General features: G+C 45.0%; 1 protein-coding gene across 3 annotated transcripts in view; it reads right to left on the bottom strand.

Annotated features, from left to right (window-relative positions):
- Nucleotides 1–24583, bottom strand: part of CFAP54 (cilia and flagella associated protein 54) — a 526588-nt gene that overhangs the window by 377053 nt on the left and 124952 nt on the right. For all 3 annotated transcript variants that reach the window (XM_073651573.1, XM_073651574.1, XM_073651575.1), the window contains exons 19-24: nt 22388–22465; nt 22186–22301; nt 21733–21909; nt 20011–20103; nt 5865–6050; nt 2029–2168 (exon numbers count right to left, since the gene is read on the bottom strand). In XM_073651573.1, coding sequence (XP_073507674.1) covers nt 2029–2168; nt 5865–6050; nt 20011–20103; nt 21733–21909; nt 22186–22301; nt 22388–22465 — 790 coding nt within the window. The remainder of the gene's footprint in view (nt 1–2028; nt 2169–5864; nt 6051–20010; nt 20104–21732; nt 21910–22185; nt 22302–22387; nt 22466–24583) is intronic.

Genomic DNA, 24583 nt, shown 5'->3' with positions numbered 1-24583 from the left:
AATGATATACTATGCAGCAAAACAGAAAAAGTATTATAGGGAATCTACCACCAGTTTTTTTCTATGTAATCTCAGAGTAGCGTGATATAGGGGGTGAGAGCCGGATTCCTGCAATATGTCACTTGCTGGTCTGCATGCAGTCATGTTAATACAATGACTGTTTTCTCTGTAGATCTAGCAATGTTCAGAATGCTGAGCCCTATAGAACCTTCATAGCCATATATGTGTACACTGTACATTGACAGAAAGCTGCTCATCAGTGTTGGGGGTTGGGGTTACAAACAACAATTGACTAGGAGGCACGAGACACCTAGTAATGTAGTGATAATCTTCTGCAGATAAAACATTGATTTTATTTAAACAGCCACACATAGCTTAGAAAGTGAAGTGACACATCACTGGAGTCAGGCTCTCAACCCATAGATTATGTTGCTCTCAGATTACATAGCCAAAAACCTGCTGACAGATTCTCTTTAACGTCTTGGATGCTGGGTCTTTCAGACTAAAAGCCAACAGGTTCTGAATTCATCTTTTTTGGGGGGTTTTAAGGGGAACCTGTCACCAGGTTTGTCCCATATGAGGTAAGGCCACCACCTTTCAACCCTGATATACAGCAGTCTAATATGCTGTACATATGCCCCCCATGTGGCCAGCAAAACAAGAAAATGAAGTTATATAATACTCACCTATGGGGCAGTCGGGTCCGATGGGCATTGCTGTTTTTGTCCGGGGCCCTATTTTCTTCTGATGCCGTTCTTCTTCTGTACTTTGTGAGGAAGACACGTCCTACGTCATCCACACAGTGTCGCTGGCATTGCGCTCCTGCGCAGGTGTATTCCTCTGTGCCCTGTTGAGGGCAGAGCAAAGTACTGCAGTGGGCATGTGCCGGGAAAGGTCAAAGAGCCCATGTGGACTGCAGTACTTTACTCTGCCCTGGTCAGAGCAGAGACGTACGCCTGCGCAGGAGCGTGATGCCGGGGACAATGTGTGAATGGCGTAGGATGTATCAGCCACAAAAAACAAGAAGGAGGACAAAGTCACAAGAAGAGAGGAGGCACCAGACCAGGACCAGCGACACCCATCGGACCAGACCCCCCCAGGAAAATATTATAAAAGGTCATTTTCTTGTCTTGCAGGCTGGATTGGGGGCATATATACACCATATTAGAATGCTGAATATCAGGGCTGAAAGGTACTGGCCTTACCTTAAATTGCCTCCGGCTATGACTATTAGGGCTCATTCAGACGTCTGCGGATCTCGGTCCCAGCAGGGACTGCTAATGCAAGGACTGGCTGTGGCTCACCCAACCTGAGCATGACAGCTTCATATACAGTATTTCATGTCATGCATGGGTCAGGAGTGCATTATCGGTCCGTACTAGGACCAATTTGCACAGATGTTTACATATGGCCCCCAAGAAAGATGCTGGCTATGTAATATAGTCAACATTAGCAGTGTGTGGAGGGAGTTCAGCTCTTAAGCCCTCTTTAAACATGCACAACCCTTTGTAAGACGTTAATTGACAACCTGAAGTAGGTGCAAAAATGGTGCAAATTAAGAGAAGAATAAGGTGCAAATTAAAAACAGGCAAAAAAACACCAAAACTAGTGAATAAAAGTACAAATGCAATAATGATTGAGCAGATTTCTTATTGCATAAAGTCTAGAATGAAGATCGCATTGAACATTTTATTAAACAACTGAATTACTGATTTCTTGTCGGAATCTCTTCTTTGCATACCGAACCAATCCTACAGTACCAATGTTGTTGTTACTCTTACAGAATTCAGGCTTCCAAAAACAGTGCAAGTTCTATCTGTAGGGCAGAAGTCTGGCTTAACTAATGAAGTGTGAGACAGAGTATCCTTCCTGGACAATTAAAGCTAATTTGAGATGAATAATATTTTTGCAAATCATTACGATGTTTCATAGTTCTAGAATATTACACATGATATCGTGATTATACTTATCATTAACAATCAGCACTGGCACTATACATATAAGGGCAGTGGTTACTTCCCAACTTACCTCATCTGCGTTATGTATTCATCTCTCACACCTCTTCTTTCAGAAGGATTTGGTGGCAGATTTGGTGAGAAGACAAAGTAGTTCCACAGGACAGAGCAGGCCTTTTTAGACACTTTATAGTGGCCAATATGATAAGCACTCTGTAAATCAGAAGACCATTTTATTCATTATGTTATTGAAACGACCCAATACAAGTGATTATTCAAAGCTTACCAACAGGGAGAAGGACTAGCCATACGAAAAATTACCAAATGTATGGCACAGTGACCTAAGTGGGGTGATATATGGAGAAGATGGCCTAGCCTTTGCTACAAACACAACACTCACTAGAAAAACAAGCAGCCAAATAAGCACAAAAATGTGACAATGTAAAAAGATCTATATAGGTTCTTAAATCACATAGACAAGGTAAAACACACAGTACAAGAAAAGCGCCAAAGCCATCAGGAGAGGAGAGGACGCAAAGCGCAACGCATAAAACTGAGGGATGTGAAATAGGGCACACTAATATCAGGTAAAGAACCGCACTGCAATCAAATGTTTATATACAGTACAGACCAAAAGTTTGGACACATCTTCTCATTTAAAGATTTTTCTGTATTTTCATGACTTTGAAAATTGTACATTCACACTGAAGGCATCAAAACTATGAATTAACACATGTGGAATTATATACGTAACAAAAAAGTGTGAAACAACTGAAAATATGTCTTATATTCTAGGTTCTTCAAAGTAGCTACCTTTTGCTTTGACGACTGCTTTGCACACTCTTGGCATTCTCTTGATGAGCTTCAAGAGGTAGTCACCGGAAATGGTTTTCACTTCATAGGTGTGCCCTGTCAGGTTTAATAAGTGGGATTTCTTGCCTTATAAATGGGGTTGGGACCATCAGTTGTGTTGTGCAGACGTCTGGTGGATACACAGCTGATAGTCCTACTGAATAGACTGTTAGAATTTGTATTATGGCAAGAAAAAGGCAGCTAAGTAAAGAAAAACGAGTGGCCATCATTACTTTAAGAAATGAAGGTCAGTCAGTGCGAAAAATTGGGAAAACTTTGAAAGTGTCCCCAAGTGCAGTTGCAAAAACCATCAAGAGCTACAAAGAAACTGGCTCACATGAGGACCGCCCCAGGAAAGGAAGACCAAGAGTCACCTCTGCTTCTGAGGATAAATTTATCCGAGTCACCAGCCTCAGAAATCGCAGGTTAACAGCAGCTCAGATTACAGACCAGGTCAATGCCACACAGAGTTCTAGCAGGAGACACATCTCTTCAACAACTGTTAAGAGGAGACTTTGTGCAGAAGGCCTTCTTGGTAATATAGCTGCTGAGTCCAAATTTGAGATCTTTGGTTCCAACCACCATGTCTTTGTGCGACGCAGAAAAGGTGAACGGATGGACTCTACATGCCTGGTTCCCACCGTGAAGCATGGAGGAGGAGGTGTGATGGTGTGGGGGTGCTTTGCTGGTGACACTGTTGGGAATTTATTCAAAATTGAAGGCATACTGAACCGGCATGGCTACCACAGCATCTTGCAGCAGCATGCTATTCCGTCCGGTTTGCGTTTAGTTGGACCATCATTTATTTTTCAACAGGACAATGACCCCAAACACACCTCCAGGCTGTGTAAGGGCTATTTGACCAAGAAGGAGAATGTTGGGGTGCTACGCCAGATGACCTGGCCTCCACAGTCACCAGACCCCAATCGAGATGGTTTGGGGTGAGCTCGACCGCAGAGTGAAGGCAAAAGGGACAACAAGTGCTAAGCATCTCTGGGAACTCCTTCAAGATTGTTGGACAACCATTTCTGGTGACTACCTCTTGAAGCTCATCAAGAGAATGCCAAGAGTATGCAAAGCAGTCATCAAAGCAAAAGGTTACTACTTTGAAGAACCTAGAATATAAGACATATTTTCAGTTGTTTCACACTTTTTTGTTAAGTATATAATTCCACATGTGTTAATTCATAGTTTTGATGCCTTCAGTGTGAATGTACAATTTTCAAAGTCATGAAAATACCGAAAAATCTTTAAATGAGAAGGTGTGTCCAAACTTGGTCTGTACTGTGTATATATATATATATATATATATATATATATATATATATATATATATATACACACACATATACACACACACACACACACACACACACACACACAGGTGCATCTCACTAAATTAGAATATCATCAAAAAGTTAATTTATTTCAGTTCTTCAATACAAAAAGTGAAACTCATATATTATATAGAGTCATTACAAACAGAGTGATCTATTTCATGTGTTTATCTTTGTTAATGTTGATGATTATGGCTTACAGCCAATGAAAGCACAAAAGTCATTATCTCAGTAGATTACAATAATTAACAAAAAAGCTTCCTAAGTGTTTAAAAAGGTCCCTTAGTCTGTTTCAGTAGGCTCCACAATCAAGGAGAAGACTGCTGACTTGACAGATGTCCAGAAGGCAGTCCACAAGGTCCCAGAGTTCCAATTTTAATTTGTAAATCAAGGTCCCAGAGTCTGGAGGAAGAGTTGAGAGGCAGACAATCCAAGCTGCTTGAGGTCTAGTGTGAAGTTTCCACAATCAGTGATGGTTTGAGGAGCCATGTCATCTTCTGATGTAGGTTTTATCAAGACCAAAGTCAGCGCAGCCGTCAACCAGGAAATGTTAGAGGACTTCATGCTTCCCTCTACCGACAAGCTTTTTGGAGATGGAAATTTCATTCTCCAGCAGGACTTGGCACCTGTTCACACTGCCAAATGTACCAATACCTGGTTTAAAAACAACAGTATCACTGTGCTTGATTGGCCAGCAAACTCGCCTGACCTTAACCCCATAGAGAATCTATGGGGTATTGTCAAGAGGAAGATGAGAGACACCAGACCCAAAAATGCAGACGAGCTGAAGGCTGCTATCAAAGCAACCTGGGCTTCCATAACACCTCAGCAGTGCCACAGGTGGATTGCCTCCATGCCACACCACATTGATGCAGTAATTGACGCAAAAGGAGCCCTAAGTATTGAGTGCATTTACTGAACATACATTTCAGTAGGCCAAAATTTCGGATTTTAAAATAAATATTTCAAGCTGTTGTTATAAAGTATTCTAATTTACTGAGATAATGACTCTTGTGTTTTCATTGGCTGTAAGCCATAATCATCAACATTAACAGAAATAAACACTTGAAATAGATCACTCTGTTTGTAATGACTCTATATAAGAGTTTCACTTTTTGTATTAAAGAACTGAAATTAACTTTTTGATGATATTCTAATTTTGTGAGATGCACCTGTATATATATCTATATCTATATAGTCATGGGCAAAAGGAACATCAAGATCTCCGGAGATAGACTTGTAGCCTTGAGATGGTTGGCTCTCAAGTCCTCAGTCAGTTCTCTTCTTCTCTTTCTGTTCTCCATGCTAAGTGTGGCATACAAAGACACACAATACACAAATTGAGTCAACTTCTCCCCTTTTTATCTGGTTTCAGGTGTGATTTTCATGTTGCCCACACCTGTTACTTGCAAAAGAGGAGCTTGAATGAGTATCGTATGCTTGAAATAAAGTTATTTACCCACATTTTTGGAGAGGTGCCAACAATTTTGTCCAGCTCATTTTTGGCGTTTAGTGTAAAATTATGTCCAATTTGAATTTTTTTTCTCAGTTTTTTTTGTGCTGGTCCAAAACACTCAAAGGGAATAAACATGTGTGTAACAAAACATGTGTAATTGCAATAATTTTCTGGGAGAAATACTTCATTTTCTGGAACAATTTCAAGGGTGCCAACACTTTCGGCCATGACTGTATATATACGGTATATAATAATGTCATATACCTGAGCTAGATAGGCCAATGTCGCAGGTACAGACAAAGGGAGAGAGGCTAAGATTGGTTTAGTTGATTCTCCTATGACATCTCCAATGATCCGTCCATCTTCTGCATATGCGGCAACTGCAAATATGTACTTTTCATTCCTCTTTAAACCTTTAGCTTCCAGTAATACATTACCATTTGCTGGAACCTGTTGAAGAAATATGTCTGATTATTACCGCATTACTACCGACATTGTTCAATAAAGACAGTGGGGTACATATACAAATACTGATTACAGACCATGCACTGCATGGAAAAGAAATCCTGATTATATTAATCACAGAATGTGTCTTTTCATGTTCTCATTCTAAACTGATGACAAAAAAAAAATAATAAATTACATTTCTAAATAGCTATTACTATAAGCAGTTCAGGAGCATCACGTTCCCTTTTTTCGTGAAAATAGGTGTGGTTTTCCATTAGCTTTCTGATGCCGATTGGTGTTATCTGCTCGGATGTAGCAGGAAATTCAAAATGGGCAAATATTAGAGAATTATTTTACATCCCTTCCTTTTATTTTCTATATGCACACTTGGAGACTTTTTGCTTTACATTTATTAATAACTAGATGGTGGCCCGATTCTAACGCATCGGGTATTCTAGAATATGTATGCGGCAGACCGGGTGCAATCAGCAGAACGGTGTTTAAATTTGGCGCCAAAATCGCTGATTGGTCGCGGCCGGCAACCGCGACCAATCAGCAAAGCGGTGTTTAAATTTGGCGGCAATATCGGTGATTGGTCGCAGGCGGCGGCCGCAACCAATCAGCGAACCGTGTTAGTGAGGACTGGAGAACGTGTTTAAATTTGGCGCCAAAATCCCTGATTGGTCGCGACCGGCAACCGCGACCAATCAGCAAAGCGGTGTTTAAATTTGGCGACTATATCGCTGATTGGTCACGGCCAGCGGTCGCGACTAATCAGCAGAGCGAGGTTTAAATTTGGCGCCAATAATGCTGATTGGTCGCGGTCAGCGAACGTGACCAATCAGCAGAGCGGGGTTTAAATTTGGCGCCAATAATGCTGATTGGTTGCGGCCGCGACCAATCAGCAGAGCGGTGTTTAAATTTGGATGGTGATTGGTCACGGCCGGGACCATTCAGCAGAGCGGTGTTTAAATTTGGCGGCAATAATGCTGATTAGTCGCGGCTGGCAATTTGGCGCCAACAATGCTGATTAGTCGCGGCCGGCAACCGCGACCAATCAGCAGAGCGGGGTTTAAATTTTGCGCCAAAATCGCTGATTGGTGGCGGCCGGTGGTCGCGAACAATCAGCAGAGCGGGGTTTAAATTTGGCGCCAATAATGCTGATTGGTTGCGGCCGGCGACTGTGACCAATCAGCAGAGCGGTGTTTAAATTTGGCGCCAAAATCGCTGATTGGTCGCGGCCGGCCACCGCGACCAATCAGCAGAGCGGTGTTTAAATTTGGCGCCAATACTGCTGATTGGTCGCGGCCCACAACCACGACCAATCAGCAGAGCGGGGTTTAAATTTGGCGCCAATAATGCTGATTAGTCGCGGCCGGCAACCGCGACCAATCAGCAGAGCGGGGTTTAAATTTGGCGCCAATACTGCTGATTGGTCTCGGTTGCCGGTCGCGATCAATCAGCAGAGCGGGGTTTAAATTTGGCACCAATAATGCTGATTGGTCGTGACCGCCGGCCGCAATCAATCAGCAGAGTGGTGTTTAAATTTGGCGCCAATAATGGTGATTGGTCACGGCCGGGACCATTCAGCAGAGCGGTGTTTAAATTTGGCGGCAATAATGCTGATTAGTCACGGCCGGCAATTTGGCGCCAACAATGCTGATTAGTCGCGGGAGGCAACCGCGACCAATCAGCAGAGTGGGGTTTAAATTTTGCGCCAAAATCACTGATTGGTGGCGGCCAGCGGTCGCGACTAATCAGCAGAGCGGGGTTTAAATTTGGCGTCAATAATGCTGATTGGTCGCGGCCGGCGACTGCGACCAATCAGCAGAGCGGTGTTTAAATTTGGCGCCAATACTGCTGATTGGTCTCGGCCGGCGACCGCGAGCAATCAGCGGAGCGGGAATGAAATTTGGCGCTAAAAATGCTGATTGGTCGCGGCCTGCGACCGCGACCAATCAGAAGAGCGGTGTTTAAATTTGGCGCCAAAATCTCTGATTGGTCGCGGCCGGCGGTCGCGACCAATCAGCAAAGCGTGGTTTAAATTTGGCGCCAATAATGCTGATTAGTCGCGGCCAGCGACCGCGACCAATCAGCAGAGCGGTGTTTATATTTGGCGCCACAATCGCTGATTGGTCGCGACCGCGACCAATCAGCAGAGCGGCGTTTAAATTTGCAGCCCATATCGCTGATTGGTCGCGGGCGGCGGCTGCGGCCAATCAGCGACCGGTGTTACTGAGAACGGGGAGCGGCGTTAATGTCCGGGTACTTTCGGTGTGAGCTCCCGGCTGCATCGTCGCTGACTTCCATGCGGCTACTGTCGGGAGATCAGCGGCTAGTGCTGCTGAGCTCCCGACTAGTGTTGAGCCACCCCTGTAGTGTTCGAGTTCGGTTCGGTTCGTCGAACACCCGTATGTTCGCCGAACTGTTCGTCGAACACCTTCGAACACCGTTAAAACCAATGGCAGGCAAACAAAAACACATAGAAATACATAGAAAACACCTTCAAAGGTGTCCAAAAGCTGACAAACTGCTCAGAAGACACAACTAACACATGGAAAAGTGACAAGTATATATAGTCATGCGAAAAGAGGTGGAGGAATAAAAGGAGGGGGAGACACAGATATAGGCATGTCATGCCCTTCTAAAGCCAAAAAAGTGCGAAGCCGACACGGCCAGTCCGTTCCTGCCCGTGCGACCTCCGTGTCGCCGGGTTTGTGCCAGAGCTGCGGTGGACCCTGACGGCCAGCCCCCCTCTCCCAATACTGGTGCCTGTCCGCTGGTGGGTCGAGCGAGCCCCCCTGTGGTGGAGGCAGGTCTAAGCTTTTTAATTTAAATTGTCTCTCTAATTTGAATAAATACACTTTAAATCCTTTTACAAGGATCTATTGGAGGGCAAGTCTCATGCCAGCAGCCGCGTAATTCCAGCTCCAGTAGAGACCACTAAAGCAGCTGCAGTTAAAAAGCTTTTATAAGGATCGAGCTCGGTGGTCAACCGCAAGGAGTCCTACCGCCAGTCCCAGCCCCTATGCCTTGGGGTGTCTCCCCGATGCTCTTCACTGAGTGTCCTGGGGGCCCGAACCATTTCCTTTGAAAAAATTAAGTGTCCAAACTACAGGTGGTGTAACTTGCTTAACAGCTGGGATAATCCGCTGATTAGCAGACACTGCTACGAGGCACAAAGTATTTCATGGGCTAGATGCAGTTAAAAATTTGTAATTAGATACTCTCGTTGGATGCTGAGAAAGCACTCCGTGGAGTCTCCTGGCACGCCATATATAATTCCCTTAAAAAGCTTGGGGTAGGGGTCTGGGGGACCCTTTTAGAGGCAAAATCACGGCCCTGTATCGCAATATGTCACCTAGGCTGAAGATAAATGGAACATTTTCATCATCTTTCATAATCACCAATGGGACAAGGCAGGGATGTCCTCTGTCCCCTCTCTTATACATCCTAGTGACGGAGCACCTGCTCTCATCAATTCGCCATAACCCCAATATTAGGTGGATTGAGGTGGGAGGCACCGAGTACAAGTGCTCTGCATTTGCGGATGATGTCCTAGTATATATCACTCAATCACATATATCCATCCCTGCTGTTATGGCTGAAATACATCACTTTGTTACATGGTCAAATTTTAAAATCAATGCAGCGAAGTCTGAGGCCCTCGATGTCTCCCTCCCCAAATCCATACAGGATTCCATCCAGTCCAACTTTCCCTTTGCCTGGCCCTCACAGGGTATCAAATACTTAGGGATTCGTATTCATAGAGACCTCTCCCGTCTGTTATCTTAATTTTGGGCCCTTTATTGAACAACTCCATACAGACCACGGTTGGCAAGTTAGAACTGTAAGATTCACTACGTGAACCACTGGTGTTTTGTGGAAAAGCACATGTACACTGTGTTCCAAATTATTATGTAAAAAGTGTTTAGGAGTGATAACGTAAGAATTTGTTTGTTTGTCAGTTAAACTCATTGATGGTGATGTGTGTCAGGGCTCTTTATATCACTGTAAGCAACTGCAGACACCTGTGCTAATTAGTTTGGCATGTGTGTCCAATGAAAGGCAAGACTACTTAAGAAGGCTGTCCCACATTATTAAGCAGCCTACATTTTCTGCCAAAATGGGAAAGAAAAAGGATGTGTCGGCTGCTGAGAAGCAACAAATTGTGGAGTGTTTAGGTCAAGGCATGACTACAATCAACATTGCCAAGACACTTCATCCTGATCATCGCACAATCAGGAAGTATGTAGCTGATTCACAGTACACACGTGTGCGTGCTGATAAGGGAAAATTGAGGACTCTTTCCTACAGGCAATTACGTCAGGTTAAAAGAGCAGCGGCAAAAAAGCCTTGTCATAGCAGCAGACAAGTTTTTGAAGCTGCTGGTGCCTCCAACGTCCCCCGAACAACAAGATGCAGAGTCCTTCAGAGGTTTGCAGCTGTGCGTAAGCCATCCTGTCGACCTCCTCTATCCACTGCACACAAGCAGAAACGGCTCCAGTGGGCCAAACAATACATGAAGACTGACTTAAAAACTGTTTTGTTCACCGATGAGTGCGGTGCAACTCTCGATGGTCCAGATGGATGGAGTGGAAGATGGCTGGTTGATGGACACCCCACGAAAACACGGCTACAGCGCCAACAAGGAGGAGGTGGAGTAATGTTTTGGGCTGGAATCATGGGGAGAGAGATTGTCGGCCCCTTAAAGATGCCTGAAGGGGTAAAGATGAACTCCATAATGTATGTGGAGTTTCTCAAACAGCACTTCCTGCCATGGTTCAAGAAGAAGAAACGTGTATTCCGCAGCAAGATCATTTTCATGCATGATAATGCACCGTCTCATGCTGCACATAAAACATCTGCATCTCTGGCTGATATGGGCATAAAAGGGGACCAACTTATGGTGTGACCCCCATGCTCCCCTGACCTCAACCCCATTCAGAACCTCTGGACCATCATCAAAAGGAGTGTCTATGATGGCGGGAGGCAGTTCACATCTAAGCAACAGCTCTGGGAGGGTATTCTGTCCTCATGCAAAACAACTGAAGCAGAAACCATCCAAAACCTGACAAATTCAATGGACGAGAGAGTTCAGAAGCTCCTTTCGAACAAGGGGTCCTATGTGCAAATGTAACATCACCTAGAATAAAGTTTTGAGTTGAAAACTGTTTGATTTCAGTTTCTAATAACCTGCTAATGCTTATAATTTCAAAAATTACCATTTTTTTGTTCTTTATTAAAATGAAAATGTTGATCGAAGAGTATGGGGGATCTAAGAGTGTGGCAACCCAGTAGTCAGGATTACTTCGAATTCTGACAATCTGAGGGTCATGTTGCAGGTAGTGCAGCAAGAAGGCACTCATGTGTCTTGCGCATCTAGGAGACCCAAAATTATTTTCCGGGCTAGATGCAGCTAAAAATTATTATTAATTTGAAAGCTGGTGGAGCTTAGTATAGATGGCCTAATAGAATCAGTACTGCAAACTGCTACAAAGCCCAAATTATTTTCCAGCCAAGCTACAGATAAACATGATTAGTAATTTTAAATCTGGTGGAGCTTAGTATAGATGGCCTAATAGAATCAGTACTGCACACTGCTACAAGGCCCAAATTATTTTCCAGCCAAGATACAGATAAACATGATTAGTAATTTTAAATCTGGTGGAGCTTAGTATAGATGGCCTAATAGAATCAGTACTGCACACTGCTACAAGGCCCAAATTATTTTCCAGCCAAGATACAGATAAACATGATTAGTAATTTTAAAGCTTAAAACGGTTGGTGAGGTGATTTTAACAAATCATCAAGCTTTTACTCTCCCCAGGATGACACAGGGGTAGAAAAGTCGTTTCGGATCCATGATTTGTTCATCTTTATGAACGTGAGTCTGTCTACATTATCAGTGGAGAGCAGCGTGCGCTTATCTATCAGCACACCACCAGCAGCGCTGAACACACGTTCAGACAGAACGCTGGCTCCGGGGCATGACAAGATCTCCAAGGCGTAAGTGGTGAGCTCCAGCCATTTATCCAGATTGGAAGCCCAAAAAGAGCAAAGGTCCAGTGACACAGTCATGGCTTCAATGTTTACTTGGAGATACTCCTGTACCATCGTCTCTAGGCGTTGACTATGTGTCAGACTTCTTGTCTCCTGTGGCCTTGCAAAGGATGGGCTAAAAAAGTGGTGAAATGATTCCGCAAAATTGATGTTACCAGCAGATACTGTGTTTCTGTTACGGTTTGAGTGCTGAACACCCGACGGTCCCACGGTTGGCAAGTTGGAACTGTGAGATTCACTACGTGCACCACTGGTGTTTTGTGGAAAAGCACATGTAAGATTCTGCAACAGTCTCTGCTGATACTCCTACATGTGTGCATCCCTTTCTATGGAAGGAATAATTTCTGCAAATTTACTTTTGTACCGGGGATCTAACAGTGTGGCAACCCAGTAGTCAGGATTATTTCTAATTCTCACTATTCGAGGGTCATGTTGCAAGTAGTGCAGCAAGAAGGCACTCATGTGTCTTGCGCATCCAGGAGCACCAAGTCCCTGTTGTGTTGGTGGCGAGGTAACAATCATGCTTCCTTCCTCTGTCCTCTCCCACCAACCTCGCACAACAGAAATGTAATCAAGGTCTCCCTCATCTGATGAGTCTTCCATCAGTTCATCCTCCACTTCTTCCTGGGCTCCTGCACCTTCCTCACTAGTTTGGCTGCTACCATGCGCCCTAGTAAAACCATCTCCCCCACCCTCACATGCCTGCCGCCTTGGTGCTGCCGACGGTCTGGACCTTGCAGATGTTAGCCCTTCCGCATACAACTCCTCCTCCTCTACTTCCTCCACCTCCTCTTGTCGCACCACCTGACTCCGAATTCTGTTTAACATGTGCTCCAGCATGTAAATCACCGGAATAGTCATGCTGATAATGGCATCGTCAGCACTAAACATCTTCGTCGCCATTTCAAAACTGTGCAGAAGGGTGCATAGGTCCCTGATCTGAGACCACTCCTCCAGCGTGATTTGCCCCACCTCTGGATCTCGTTGGCCCAGGCTATACGTCAGAACGTATTGCACCAGGGCTTGTCAGTGCTGCCACAGTTGCTGCAACATGTGCAGAGTTCAATTCCACCAGGTAGGCACATCGCATTTTAGCCGGTGAAGTGGCAGGCCCAACGACTTCTGTAGAGATGTAAGTCGCTGAGCTGCGGGATGCGAATGGCGGAAGTGAGCACACAGCGACCGTGCCCTCTGCAGAAGGCCATCTAGTCCGGGATAGTGGGCTAAAAATTGCTGGACAACCAGGTTCAACACGCGAGCCATACAAGGCACGTGTGTGACATTGCCCCGGCGAAGGGCCGCACCCAGGTTTGCAGCATTGTCGCACACGGCCTTCCCTGGTTTCAGGTCCAGTGGAGACAACCATTCATGAAACTGGTTCTCCAGAGCTGACCACAACTCCTCAGCTGTGTGACTCACATTTCCCAGACATTTCAAAGTAAAAACCGCCTGATGACGTTGAGCCCTGCTGCCAGCATAGTAAGGAGGTGTGCAGGATCCCTTCTGCGCAGTTAGAAAGCTTGTGGCATGATCAGACAGGCTTTGGGTGCAGGTGGAGGACCGAGAGGAGGCTGAGGAGGCAGAAGCAGTGGAGGAACTTTGAGATAAAGAGGATTGACGCACAACTCGTGGGGACGGCAAGACTTGGACAGCAGCCCCTTGACCTGCTGTCACCATAGTTACCCAGTGCCCAGTCAGCGACATGTAACGCCCCTGTCCATGCCTACTCGTCCAAGTGTCTGTGGTGAAATGCACCCTGTCACACACAGAGTTTCTCAAAGAAGCGGTGATGTTGTGTGCGACATGCTGGTGGAGCGCAGGCACACCTTTCTTTGAGAAGTAGTGCAAACTGGGCATCTGGTACTGGGGCACTGCGACGGACATAAGGTCCCGAAAATCCTCTGTGTCCACCAGGCGGAAAGAAAGCATTTCTGTAGCCAAGAGCTTGCAGATGGTGAAATTCAACCTCTTAGCGTTCTCATGGCTAGGAGGAAATGGTCTTTTACTTGTCCACATCTGAGGGACCGAGGGCTGGCTGTTGTGCTTAGACGGGGTTGAGAAGGGTGTCCCCGGCAAACTGCCGGTCTGTGAGGAAGATGCAGGCGAACATGTTAGGTTGCCTTGATCCAAAGGTGGTGCTATCGATGTCGGACAGCACTGAACACCAGCTGGTGTTTCCACCTCCAAAGAAAATGATGACCTGCCAATCACGCTGGCTGTTGCGGGTAAAGAGGTGGCAGGTCTGCATCCCAAAACAGGTGTGACTGGGGGAGGCCGCAGATGCACAAGATGTGGCAGACGGCGGTTGGCCCGGCCGGCAAGGCCGCATTGTAGCACAGTGAGCTTCCCACTGCAACTTATGCTTCATGTCCATGTGCCGGTTCATGCATGAAGTACTCAAACTATGTATTTTTTGGCCTCTACTTAGCTTTAGCTGACAAATGTTACAGATAACACGAGTTGGGTCATCTTTATCGATCTGAAAAAATGCCCAGGCTATGCAAGGCTTAGCACCCATGCAACCTGAAGAGCCACAACGACTTGTGGTCAGAGGCAGAGTTGTGTTTGAGGATGCAGTTGTTGACGTGCTTCCAGTACTACGTCTCTGTCCAGGAAGGCGCAACTTGACCTCGTCGTCACTAGCATCCTCCTCCACCTCCTCTGCTGACCTCATCTCTTGGCTGACTGTGGGTTGACAGTAAGTGGGATCTCCAACCTCATCATCATCACCCTGTGTGTTATCACACCCGTCGTCCTCAGAGCCAACCTGTTCCTGCCCTGACAAAAAACTAAAGTTGTCGCTCCAATCAAGTATTTGAGTCTCATCATCGTCTTCCTCATTGTCTCCACCAACAGGAGTTACAGTTTGGGAACGAGGGTCTACATTATGGTCAGAACCTTCAGCGTCTGGTCCTGGATCCGACTCATAAAGATTCTGGGCATCAGTGCAGATCATTTCCTCGTCTGGATTCACAGAAGCTCTGGAGCCGACCTCTGATTCCCAGGCTATAGTATGAGTAAACAGCTCTGCAGACTCAACCATCTGTTCTACCCCATACTCAGACGGGCAGCTGGAGACTTGGGAGCTGTGAGGAAGCAAGTGCGATTGGTGTGACACCTCTGAGGACTGGAGTATTTGTGATGTTGAAGTTGAGGTGGAGGAGAGCCCACTTAAAGGAGCACTTGATATCCGTTGAAGCACCTGCTGTTTTTGTGCCTCATCTGGAATTTGTAGCGATTGGCGTGGCCGTAAGAAAGGGATCTTATCACATTGTCCGCTAAAAGAAGTAGACATCTTAGTTTGGGTGGAAGATGGTCTTTCTTCTGCAGATGTTACTGTTGCTTTAACATCTAACCCACGGACACAACCTTTTTTTCCCTTCCCAACATGCCTATTCCCCTTTCCACCAGCAGCAGGCCTTTTTCCACTCATTTTGGTGGTTAACTAATTCACAACTCTGGAGTTGTTTGCACAAAAAACAATGGATGGGAACCGAGCAGAGCTGAGTGGCCAAACTGTGGTATTAGCCCAAAAGTATTGGCTGGGTTAGATGCAGAAAAAAATTATACTGAATTTGCAACCTGATGGAGGTCAGTATAGATGGACTAATAGAACAAGTCCCACACACTGCTAGAAGCCGAAATATTTTTTCAGAGCTAGATGCAGAAAAAAATTATATTGAATTTGCAAACTGGTGGAGGTTAGTATAGATGGACTAATAGAATGATGCTATGCCCAAAAGGTTTTACTTCACTAGGTGCAGTAAAAAAAATTGTATTCTATACACAGGTGGTGTAGCTTGCAACACAGATAGGCTACTCCACTGACTAACACACTCTGCAATAGGCCAAAAAGGATTTGCTTTGCTAGATTTAGCCAAATGCTGTGAAAAAAACTTGCACAGCACTGGCACAGACCTGCCTGGCAAAAAGTGATAGGAACTGATGTAACCTAGCCCTAAAAAGGACTGCAATTACAATTAGTCTTTACTCCCAACCTATCTATTTAAGAGCACAGACCTGCCTGATAAAAGTCGTAGGAAATGATGTAACCTAGTCCTTAAAAGGACTGCAATCACAACTCTTCCCTACTCCTAAGCTATCTGTAGATTTGTGCAAAAATTGGCTTGAAATTAACAAAGTATAGCGCACACAGCAACAGCGTTGCCGTCTAACACGCAGCTGCAGCAGTGAGAGAATGGTGGCGACGGGGAAAATGGCTGGGTCTTATAGGGCAAGGACACGTGACATACACTGCCAATGACACATGCCCTTGCTTGTGTGAAAAAAGCAGTTTGCTCCGTGTGTGCGCTGCTGATAGGCTGACAGATTGCACCTCCCCACTGTAAATGCGGGAAAGAGAAAAAAAAATGGAGATCTTCATTATTTCTGCAGAGATCCATCCCCTGCCCCTCCCCCAGCCCCGCTGTACACTCAAACTGCGTATTAACATTAATTTTCATCATTACTGAGAAAAAATCCAGTTATGATTTTGGTGCACGAACAGTTATCGAACATAACCTCGAACAGCCGAATTTTTTTCAAATCGTTCGTGTTCGCCGAACGGCTCGAACACCGCCCCAAACAGCTCGAATTTGAGATTGGCGAACAGTTCGAGTCGAACACCGCTCATCTCTACTCCCGACGGAAAGTGTGAAGGGAGGACCGGGGAGCGAGGCCGCCGGTTGGGGTACTTGTGCTGCGTGCAGCCAGGAGATGGGCGGCTGGCACCGCTCATCTGTCGGCTGCGTCGCCGCTGATCTCCCGACAGTGGCCTGAGTGTTTAAAATACGGCGCCAATTCGCGGACGTGCTGCGGCAGTCGCTGATTGATCGTGGCCGGCTTGGCGCGACCAATCAGCGAACCGTGTTACTGAGTACTGGAGAGCGAGTTTAAATTTGGTGCCCAAATCGCTGATTGGTCGCAGGCGGCGGCCTCGACCAATCAGCAGAGCGGCGTTTAAATTTGCGGCCCATATCGCTGATTGGTCGCGGCCGGCCGCCGCGACCAATCAGCAGAGCGTGGTTTAAATTTGGCGCCAATCTCGCTGATTGGTCGCGGTCGGCTGGCAGCGACCAATCAGCAGAGCGTTGTTTAAATTTGGCGCCAATAATGCTGATTGGTTGCGGCCGGCGACCACGACCAATCAGCATTGCGGTGTTAAAATTTGGCGCCAATCTCGCTGATTGGTCGCGGCTGGCGGCCGTGACCAATCAGCAGAGCGGTGTTTAAATTTGGCACCAATCTCGCTGATTGGTCGCGGGCAGCGTCCGCGACCAATCAGCACAGCAGTGTTTAAATGTGTCGGCAAGATCGCTGATTAGTTGCGTGCAGCGTTCGCGACCAATCAGCACAGCAGTGTTTAAATTTGTCGGCAAGATCGCTGATTGGTCGTGGGCAGAGTCCGCGACCAATCATCACAGCAGTGTTTAAATGTGGCGCCAAGATCGCTGATTGGTCGCGGACAGCGTCCCCGACCAATCAGCACAGCAGTGTTTAAATGTGTCGGCAAGATCGGTGATTGGTCGCGGGCAGCGTCCACGACCAATCAGCACAGCAGTGTTTAAATGTGCCGCCAAAATCGCTGATTGGTCGCGGGCAGCGTCCGCGACCAATCAGCACAGCAGTGTTTAAATGTGTCGGCAAGATCGCTGATTGGTTGCGGGCAGCGTCCGTGACCAATTAGCACAGCAGTGTTTAAATGTGTCGGCAAGATCGCTGATTGGTCGCGGGCAGCGTCCGCGACCAATTAGCACATCAGTGTTTAAATGTGGCTCCAAGATCGCTGATTGGTCGCGGGCAGCGTCAGCGACCAATCAGCACAGCAGTGTTTAAATGTGGCGCCAAGATCGGTGATTGGTCGTGGCCGCTATTTAAATGTGGCGCCCAAATCTGTGATTGGTCGCGGCCAGCGGCCGCGACCAATCAGCACAGCGGTGTTTAACTTTTGCGGCAAGATCACTGATTGGTCGTGGCCGGAGAGCGCGACCAATCAGCGAATCGTATTGGTGAGGACCGGGGAGCGGAATCGTATTAGTGAGGACCGGGGAGCGGCGCTGCCTGTGCGGCTACTTCCGCTGCGAGAAGCCGGGAGATGAGCGACTACTCGCAGCAGAAGTATCCCGACCTGCAGTGCCGCTCCCTGGTCCTCCCTTGACACCCTAGCCGCATGGAGGTCAGCGCCGCTCCCTGTGCGGCTACTTCTGCTGCGAGAAGCCGGCAGATGAGCGGCTGCTCGCAGCAGAAGTATCCCGACCCGCAGCGCCGCTCCCCGGTCCTCCCTTCCTCACGGAGGTCAGCGGCGCCGGCGGTCGTGGTCCTTCTGCTGCTACCGGCCGGGAGATGAGCGCCTTGCGCCGGTCATCTCCCGGCTGCATCTCCGTCCCGCAGATGAGCCGCTAAAGGCCGCCATCTTTTTTCTGAAATTCCGCGTCGCTGATTGGCCGCTGCCGGACCAATGAGCGGCGCGGGATTTCCTGGACAGACAGACAGACAGACGGGATAAGACGATTATATATATAGAAGTTGCATTTTGAAGAGAGGAACAATATAATTCAACCTAGAAACGCATTGGAAATAAACTGCGACTGATTCTTCTACATTTGACTGTGTAGGAATTCTTCACTAGCAGCACACCAGCATTCCTTTTTTATAAAACAAACCTGGTGCATTTCAAACCATCTGATTACATTTATTTTTATGTCCAGCAGATCCCAGGAAACATTTTTTTTTATTTCTCCCTGGTGCTGTGGTCAGCCACCTTCATAACACTATTAGCCTGCAGATTAACACTATGTCTGCAGGTTGATAGTGTTATTGGACCTGACATGTTCCCTTTAAAACTTGACTATGCCAATTTTTTCCCCTGATTTTACTTTTTCGAGTGAGAAGACAAATTATGTACACAATTTTACATTTTTTGTTACCAGTGTGATATCGACCAAAATTAGGCATAAACTGAAGAATTAAATTAGGACATACAAGAGTCAACCTCAGACAGGTGATTTTTCTAAATAGCATCTATTAGCGAAATAGGTCACAAGGGTGCATTATGATGCGCTAAAGGACCCTACGTCCTAGCAAACATGGAGTCCTAAATTCTGGAACGTGGGGTGGGATGGCACACTCTGCATGCCGGATCCCATAACCCGTGATGTGTGTGCAGAGCTGTGATTAAAGCTTTGCTCGCTATGTAGTGAACAGTGACTGTTAGGCTACGTTCCCACAATGAGTTTTTGGTGTATTTTTGATGTTGCAGGAATTCTGCACCGATTATTTAAATTAGGTTACTTGCGTTTTTTCATTGTGTTTTTGTGTGTCTTTTTTTACATACGTTTTTATCATGTTTTTGAGGCTGCGTTTTTTTGTCACTGTTGTAAATAAAGCTGCTTTGTTTTTGATACTCCGTTTTTTTGCTTTGACAACACTTTATTGACATACTTAGATGCGGATTACATGTGTTTTGGATGCGTTTCCGACGCGGAAATATACTAAAATGCATGTGCGTTTTTTACCTGCGGAATTTCAGCACATAGTGCGTCTATAGGGAAATTCTGTACAGAAACCCAGAATAACCGCAAGGGAAATTGACATGCTGCGGATTTGAAAAATGCACCACAGGTCAGTTTACGCAGTGTTAAAAAGAATCTCAGTGGGCATGAGGTTTCTATAAATCCCATCCACTTTGTTGGAACTGTAAGATGATGCGTTTTTGACTCAGCAAAACTACACAGAGTCAAAAACTCACCAAAAACTCATCGTGGGAACGTAGCCTTTAAGTTCTACTTAAATGAACCACAACTAATTACAATGCTGACAAATGAAGTGTACAGGTATTGTAGGTACATTGTAAAACCCTTCATCTAATACAAAGATAGAATTAAAGTGTGAAGCAGTTTACCTGCTCTCCAGTTCCCAGAAGATAATGATCATTTAACCGTACTTTTAAGTTAGGGCCTGTTACAATCCGCCCAAATAAACTGTACCAAATCACCTATAGAAAAAAATCAAACATATTCAACATTGAAGATAGAATAAGACTATTGTGACCAAACTATGAAAATTCGGCAAGAATACAATACAAGCCTGCTAGGTGAAAAATACAACATCATATGGATGCAATGTGTAGTTTTAGACAAAAATCTGTGTTAAATGCAAGAAAAAAAGTATAAGGCTATGTGCCCACGATGCAGAAATGAAGCGGAAAATTTCCGCTTCATTTCCGCATGTCCTTGCCCGGAAAAACGCATGCGGAATTTGACATGCGTTTTTTGCGCATATTTCGCGCGTTTTGCACATGCGGAATTGCCTTGCGTTTTCTACTGCATTGTAGATGGCAATTTCACATGTGTAAAACGCGCGAAATACGCGCAAAAAACGCATGTCAAATTCCGCATGCGTAAACGCACAAAGAATGGACATGCTGCGGAATTCTAAGCACATCAAAAACGCTGCGGAAAATTCCGCAGTATGGGCATTGCAATTGCGGAATTACATAAGGGACCATGGGAGAAGGCTTAACATGCGTTTCCCAAGCGTTAACGCTGCGGAAATTTTCGCAGCAAAAACGCTTGAAATACGCATCATGGGCACATACCCTAAAGCACATTTATTTCAAAAAGAGAGTTAATTCACATATTCAAAGAATCATTTTGCTCAAAATATATATAAATAATATACACAGCAACATGTTTTGAAGTCGTCGCAAAGACATTTCTCACGTTTCTTTTAGCAGTGCAGGGGTTGACCTGCTCAGTTGTGAGCTCCTGGAAGCTTACCTTCATTTAGGCTTTCAGCTGTCCAGTGTTAGCCACTCCCCGCTCCTATATATACTGGGCTTTGGCAGGCTATCATTGCCAGAGTTAGCTTATGCAGCATGGTTCTAGTAGTGTGGTGGAGAGTGGTTATTTGACAAGGCGTTTGGTGGATTTCAGCTTAGACTGTTGTGTGGTTTAGGTTTTTTGTTTATCCTATTCTTCTCCTATTTTGGTTTGCTTCCCATCCTCAACTTCCCAGTGTTAACCACTGTTGTTTGTGTGCAAATATTTGTATGATTGGTATTTTCCTTTAGCCTTGTTTGTATTACCTTGTTTGTCTGGTTTGTGTACTGACATACACTACTACTCCCCTTTTCCCTGGGGGGGTGGCACAGAAAGAGGGCGGATTGAGGAGCTCAGACAAGATACATGGACCCATCATCTGCACCTTCACAAGTAATCCGGGAAACAGGGCCAGCTAGGGCGCCCCTAGCACTAAGGACAGGGTAGGAGCCCCTGGTCCCGGGATACCCGACAACAGAGTCGTGACAGGCAGCAACTCATTCATTCAAGTCTATGGGTGCGAGGAAATAATAATCGGACTGCACTCGGATGACATCCGAGTGTAGTGCGATTTCCGAGGACTCACAGGATGGAGAAATTTTGTTCTCCATCTTCTCCTCACCTGTGCTACGATTCTTCCATCTGGATAACACTAGGCTGATACTCGGATCAGAGTTTGATCAGAGTGTCATTACCATAATTGAACCGATTCTCTAGGAGAGAATATACACTCATGTGAGCAAGCCCTAAATGTGTAAGACCGGCTGCAAGCAGCTATTGATAATGTTTGCAAAATGATTTACCTTAGAATCAGATGCGAATGGAGCTGGTTTAAACACCATTGAATTTTCTGTTCTGCAAAGTAATATAGGTGAGGGGGGTACATTCATTTTGCCACCTTTTGGCTCTGATTGTTTAATGCAGGTTAAGTAGACGACATTTTCTTCAGTTTCAGCTTGTTGAATTAATTTCTCTGAATCCTGCCAGTAGAATAACATGGAGATAAATAAGCAATAAATTGTGCTTCTGACTGTTCGTATCCAACGGAAGAACAATAAATATGTCCTAGACATTGTTAAGCTGGGAGAAAAGCATAGAAAAGTCTTGGTAACATTGCAGAATTTTATTATGCCATAGTTTAAGCCAAGGATCAATATTACTGCAACAGTCAGTAGCACAACATATACACTGGAATCATAATTCTAGCAGAGCAAGCAAGTTTAATAAAATTGATCACAATGAAAACTCAACATTACCTCCAGGAGCATAGAAGGAGAACAGTCTAGCCCTTTATTCAACAGCATGGCTTTCTGCATTAAGAAGATAGCTTTCGAGAGCTTATTCTTGTTGATTTTAGCAAGTATTTCCGATTCTATAATCCCAAATCACACAAAAATGTAGTTAGGATGAGCAGTACTCAGTCATGTACGGTATTATTTTATACCCAAAGCATTTCACCTGTGAGGAATCGTAAAGACTCATCTCTTCCTTGACTCTTCGGGAAACTTTTACATGATCTGAGATGTTCACCATCATCTGCAATAACATATAAGGAACACGTTGAAAAGAGGCATCATCAGCAGTGGAGTTTCATTATTGAACATTATTTCAATACATAGAAATTATATAAAAATTTAATAACTTTGTAAATATTGGCTTTTATGTAAAAAAAATGTATACGGCATGGTATATACTTTTTTCCTTAGTGAATGTGTCTGTATGACATAGTGAAGTCTACTGTGCTATTCAACACAGCAGAAAAATGGAAACTCAGATAAATATTGGACGAATGGAGGTAGAGGCCTATGAATTGAATTAATGTTTGGCCAGACACAGGAGAGCAGCTGTGAGAGACTGCAAACTGTGAAAAAAGATTTTGATCTTAAAGAAGCACTCCCATCAAAATGTGTATCCACTTACAATTGCTCATTTTGCCCTTCTACCCAGGTAATTCTTCTCTTTTCCATTAGGTCAATGACATCACGTCATTAAAAACTGACTAGATGAATCCTTCTAATCTGCCTCTGTAGAAACAAGAAGTCTATTTTCCCTGCATGAGTCATCACTGCAAAAGTCCCTGGCAGGGAGGAGGAGTGGAGCAGCTGGGTCAGGAGTTGAAGAGGGGAATGATTAATGCAGGGACAAGAGACTTCCTGTTTCTACATACAGCAGAGAAAACAGAAGAATTATCAGGGTAGAAAGGCAAAATGATCAATTGTAAGTACACAGAGCTATATAATATGATGATTGCAATATATTAAGAGGATAAAACTTTGATGGGAGGAATGCTTCTTTAAGCAGTAGACACATTGAGGCATAATCATCAAATAAATAATGCTAATAAAAGGGACAGTCTTGCTGAACGATGTTCCTGTGACTTTCAGACCGGTAACATGGCACGATGAATTTGAGCATGTGGACACATTTGGAGAAGTTACTCACCAGTATCTACTCTCCCACTTCAGCAAACGGACAAAGAGCGGTGAGGAAAAGAAAAAGTCTGTGAGTATTTTATTTCTTTAAAGGGGTTTTCCCACGAACAAAAGATTTTTTTAATCAATAGATCATGAAATAATAATAATAACTTCCACAATTGGATGTTTTTAAATAAAATGTTCCTGTGCTGAGATAATCTTATAAATGCGCCCCTGCTGTGTACTGTGTAATGGCTGTGCCTGACCATACAGGGACATGGTCTGATCATACCACAGCTCCTGGGCAGGGGAGGAAGCAAAAGACTATACAGACATTACAGCATGGGATCACAGCTGATTCTTTCTGTGAGGTAAAACATTTCACTGCCTGTTTTTAAACAATGTGTTACCTCACAGAAATAATCGGCTGTGATCCCATACTGTAATATCTGTATCCTCTTTTGCTTCTTCCCTGCCCAGGAGATGCGGTATGATCAGACCATGTTCCTGTATGGTCAGACACAGCCATTACACAGTACACAGCAGGGGAACATTTATAAGATTATCTCAGCACAGGAACATTTTATTTAAATACATTCAATTGTGGAACTTATTATTATTCCGAGATCTATTGATTAAAATGGACTTTTGTTCATGGGAAAACCCCTTTAATCCCAACATTATGTAATTCACCACGTGTGGGATTATTGACTATCCACCTTAACAGAGACATCATTGATATAGTCATCATCATATGCTTCTATAACGAGACTTCCCTGGCATCTGGTTACCTCTGACCTATTGTGTGCTGGGTTACCATGGTAACTAGGCATGAACCTCTGATGTCATCACCCAAAGCCTTTTAAGTCTGGTTCAAGTGGTTGCACACCACCTGAGTATTCAAATAGAACAGTTTCCAAGTTGACTACCAAGCTTCTAGGACTCTGTTCCTTCTATACGACCATCCCAGCTCTGTGATTGCAGGGCTCTGCTGCATTGTGTGTCTACTGACAAAACAGTCCCCTGCCTATTCAGCTCTGCTTCGCTTGGGAGCTACCCGCACACTCGGCTTTGTTACAACAAGGTGCCTGGTTACCAATTCATCTCTGCTGTTCCTGGGTGCTGCCATAGCATTCTGCTACTTCCAGGCACCTATCTGCCAACTTAGTTCTGTTGTTTCTGTGTACTGTCTGCACCCTCGGCTCTTTAGCCCCAGTACCATGCCACTCTAGGTAACAAC

This window comes from Phyllobates terribilis, unplaced genomic scaffold (assembly GCF_046119375.1).
Source record: "Phyllobates terribilis strain yellow unplaced genomic scaffold, ASM4611937v1 Scaffold_11__3_contigs__length_659146591, whole genome shotgun sequence".
NCBI classification, from domain to species: Eukaryota; Metazoa; Chordata; class Amphibia; order Anura; family Dendrobatidae; genus Phyllobates; species Phyllobates terribilis.
Note: the sequence above shows the minus strand (reverse complement) of the source record. Positions and strands in the feature narration are given on the sequence as shown.